At 39.4% G+C, this 3,202-nt stretch overlaps 1 protein-coding gene across 5 annotated transcripts in view; it reads left to right on the top strand.

The window, feature by feature from the left end:
* The window catches only part of fkbp15b (FKBP prolyl isomerase family member 15b), a 36,673-nt gene that overhangs the window by 8,800 nt on the left and 24,671 nt on the right, over positions 1 to 3,202 (top strand). For all 5 annotated transcript variants that reach the window (XM_032515996.1, XM_032515998.1, XM_032515997.1 and 2 more), the window contains exons 7-9: positions 297 to 446; positions 1,334 to 1,402; positions 2,598 to 2,741. In XM_032515996.1, coding sequence (XP_032371887.1) covers positions 297 to 446; positions 1,334 to 1,402; positions 2,598 to 2,741 — 363 coding nt within the window. The remainder of the gene's footprint in view (positions 1 to 296; positions 447 to 1,333; positions 1,403 to 2,597; positions 2,742 to 3,202) is intronic.

A 3,202-nucleotide genomic window follows, 5' to 3' on the forward strand; every position in this document is an offset into this window, starting at 1 on the left:
TGTCATCGAGCCACTCTGGGGAGATCTCAAACTTACGGTTCATGCAAGATGACCAAAGACTTTGCATGAACTGGAGGCATTTTTGCCAAGATGAATGGGCAACTATACCACCTGCAAGAATTTGGGGCCTCATAGACAACTATTACAAAAAACGCTGATCCACAAGATCCATAAGTATTAGGATTGATCTTCAAACCTCCTGTATCATTCTGACCAAAATAGATGCAAACTTTTGCCAAATCACATGAGTTGTGCTGTTTATTAGATGATGACCTCTTTCCTTTAATGTGCATCAGGTGTGTTTGGCGAAAGCGAACAGCGCAGTCTCCCTCGATACTGTGGTGGTTCAGGATCTGACTCTTGGTGAGGGCCAGGCGGTGGAGAATGGAGACTCTTTGGAGGTGGTGTACACAGGTTGGCTCCTGCAGAACCACGCCATCGGACAGGTCACACACTTCCATCATTATTTATTTAATTTAATAATTTTGTCATTTAACTTCTTTGATGCAGGGTTTGACATAAGCAGTAGGCCAGTAAAAAACCATGTTGGGCAAGTTGATTGGTCATTGTGTGTGCCTAATGACAGTCACGAGTCAGTTCGGTGCACACTAGCAGGTAACATAAGCCTAGAATTAGCCAAACAAACATCGGCACCCACTACAAACAGTCCGCACATGCTGTGGACCTTCAGCAGCGGCCGCAGCAACACAAATGTAAATGTAAATGTGCTGTATTTATATAGCGCTTTTCCAGTCTTAACAACTGCTCAAAGCGCTTTTACATCTACAGGAAACATTCACCATTCACACACATTCATACACTGTGGCCGGGGCTGCTGTACAAGGTGCCACCTGCTCATCAGATAAACACTCACACACATTCACACTCCGATGCGCAGCACCAGGGGCAACTCGGGGTTCAGTGTCTTGCCCAAGGACACTTCGACAATGACTGCAGGGGCAGGGATCGAACCACCAACTTTTCAATTGGCAGGCAACCGCTCTACCACTGAGCCACAGCCGCCCCACAACATTGATCAATGAAAATCATTGACATTGGGAGTTTACAAAGAGTGGGTGAAGGCAGCAGTATCATGGCCTTGACACTGTAACTATATTGCATGCCCAAAACTAAACTGACTGAACTCATATTTGTAGAATAGGCTTTTTGTTAGTTGTTTAGATAAATCATTACAACAGTGATTTTAGTAGATAACAGTGAAACTCTGATCTACTGGCCCGGAGGGGTGGGGGTGGGGGCTGTGGGGGGAAAAGATTATGTTTGACCCTGCGTTGATAGCACACAACTCACTGGTTCTTAAATATCCTTTTAGATGTTTGACTCCAACCAGAACAAGGACAAGTTGCTGCGACTGAAAGTTGGAGCTGGAAAAGTGATCAAAGTGAGTCAAAACATACAAAAGAATAGCATCTTAAAGTCAATCCCCACAGGGAAAAAAAAACACCTTTTAATACAATCACTGGACCTTTTGAACATATTCTTATTTTATTTTCTACTTCTACCTTTTATTGCTATATTTAATTTTAATCTATCTGTATATTTTTTTATTTGGGTATTTTGTTTAATACTGGATTATTTTTTACGAGTAATGCATGACGTTTGTATATGAAATCATTTTAAAGTTAGTACTTTAACCACCAGATTATGTTGGGATGTTAAACCTAATCTGACAGGTGGTATAGCATCCCACGTGTCCTGTGACTCGGTGATGCTGAAATACTGAACATTGCAACAATGCAACATGTCTTAATTTTTCATGTGTGGAAATTATATGTTGGTCTTTCAGAGGACAAGCAAGAAAGACATTTTGAGAAATAATTGAAAATGTAGATATGATATATTCTGCTCAGCAACATTTTAAATTGTTCAGAAAACTATGACCTGTATGTCTGCTTTCTTATTGACTCTACTGCATTTGCTCTTCTACTAATGATTAATCTAATGGGGAAACGGCTTCGGAATAAACTAGTTCATAACTATTTAGAATTTTATGTTGCAAGGTTTTTGTCATTTTACAAAACAGGAATGACTGCATGCACTGTGTAATATAAGTTATATTCCATTCATGCTACACACACATAGAACATATATTTAAATTAGAACACCTTACATTAAAACAATATATGCCATCACTTAACCACTAATGCTTGTTGAAATGCTCCCAGAGAGCATCGGAATTCTTTTTTTAACATTTCTTTATTCTGTGGTGTTGTAGTTCTTTCTATTACTTGTCCAAATATAATTAGCTGTATTATGATTGTGAAATTGGGGAATTGTTTCAGACATTGTTTCCAAACTCTGACATCTGACTTTGTTTTGATGCTATGATTTAGGTCTTAAATTTAGTTCGTAATGGTCTTAAAAAGGTCCTAAAAAGTCTTAAATTTGACTTTGTAAAACCTGTAGCAACCCTGTATAGTGAGACGTTGGTTCAGTGTGAATTAAGATACTGCAAAAAGAAGTATGGTAATGTAAAAAAACAGCATAAAAGGCATTTGAGGAAGAGGTATATATTACTACATACATTTATTATATTATTATTTCTATGTATTATTACTTTCTCTGTGTACGAGCAGGGCTGGGAGGAAGGAATGCTTGGGATGAAGAAGACGGGCCGTCGTCTCATTGTCATCCCACCCAACCAGGCTTACGGATCCAAGGGAGTCCCCAACCGTGTCCCGGCTAACAGCACTCTTATTTTAGAAGCAGAGCTTCGACGGGTAACAACCACTGAACAATTTTCTACTCTTGTATTTGACCTTTTCTAAAATAACTAAACATCACGGGCAAACATAACCTCCAGCCATAGCAGTACTTTGCCTCTGTGTCTCCATGGAGGACGGGAGACGTAGCAGCTGTCTCATCCTGCCAAGGCCATAGAGTAGAGATCTTCAATAGGGGTCCGGGGGCCACTAAAGTATTGTTTTTTTTTTTCTTTTCAAAAATGAATCCAACATATTATTAGAAAATATAAATATGCCTGTTTGTAAAAACATCAATGATAGGCTAGTCTATATCCACAACTTTTCACTTCCGGGATTGCCACAGGAAATTCCGCCTGATATCCTTCTTTTTTGCTGATGTCTGTTTCCTTCCACTTTTTTATGTTGGAATTATAAACTCCGGAATTATAAACTCTGGATTTCTGAGAACTATGGTTAACTGCTCCTCAGATCTCTGC

Source organism: Etheostoma spectabile, chromosome 5 (assembly GCF_008692095.1).
Source record: "Etheostoma spectabile isolate EspeVRDwgs_2016 chromosome 5, UIUC_Espe_1.0, whole genome shotgun sequence".
In the NCBI taxonomy this organism is placed as follows: domain Eukaryota; kingdom Metazoa; phylum Chordata; class Actinopteri; order Perciformes; family Percidae; genus Etheostoma; species Etheostoma spectabile.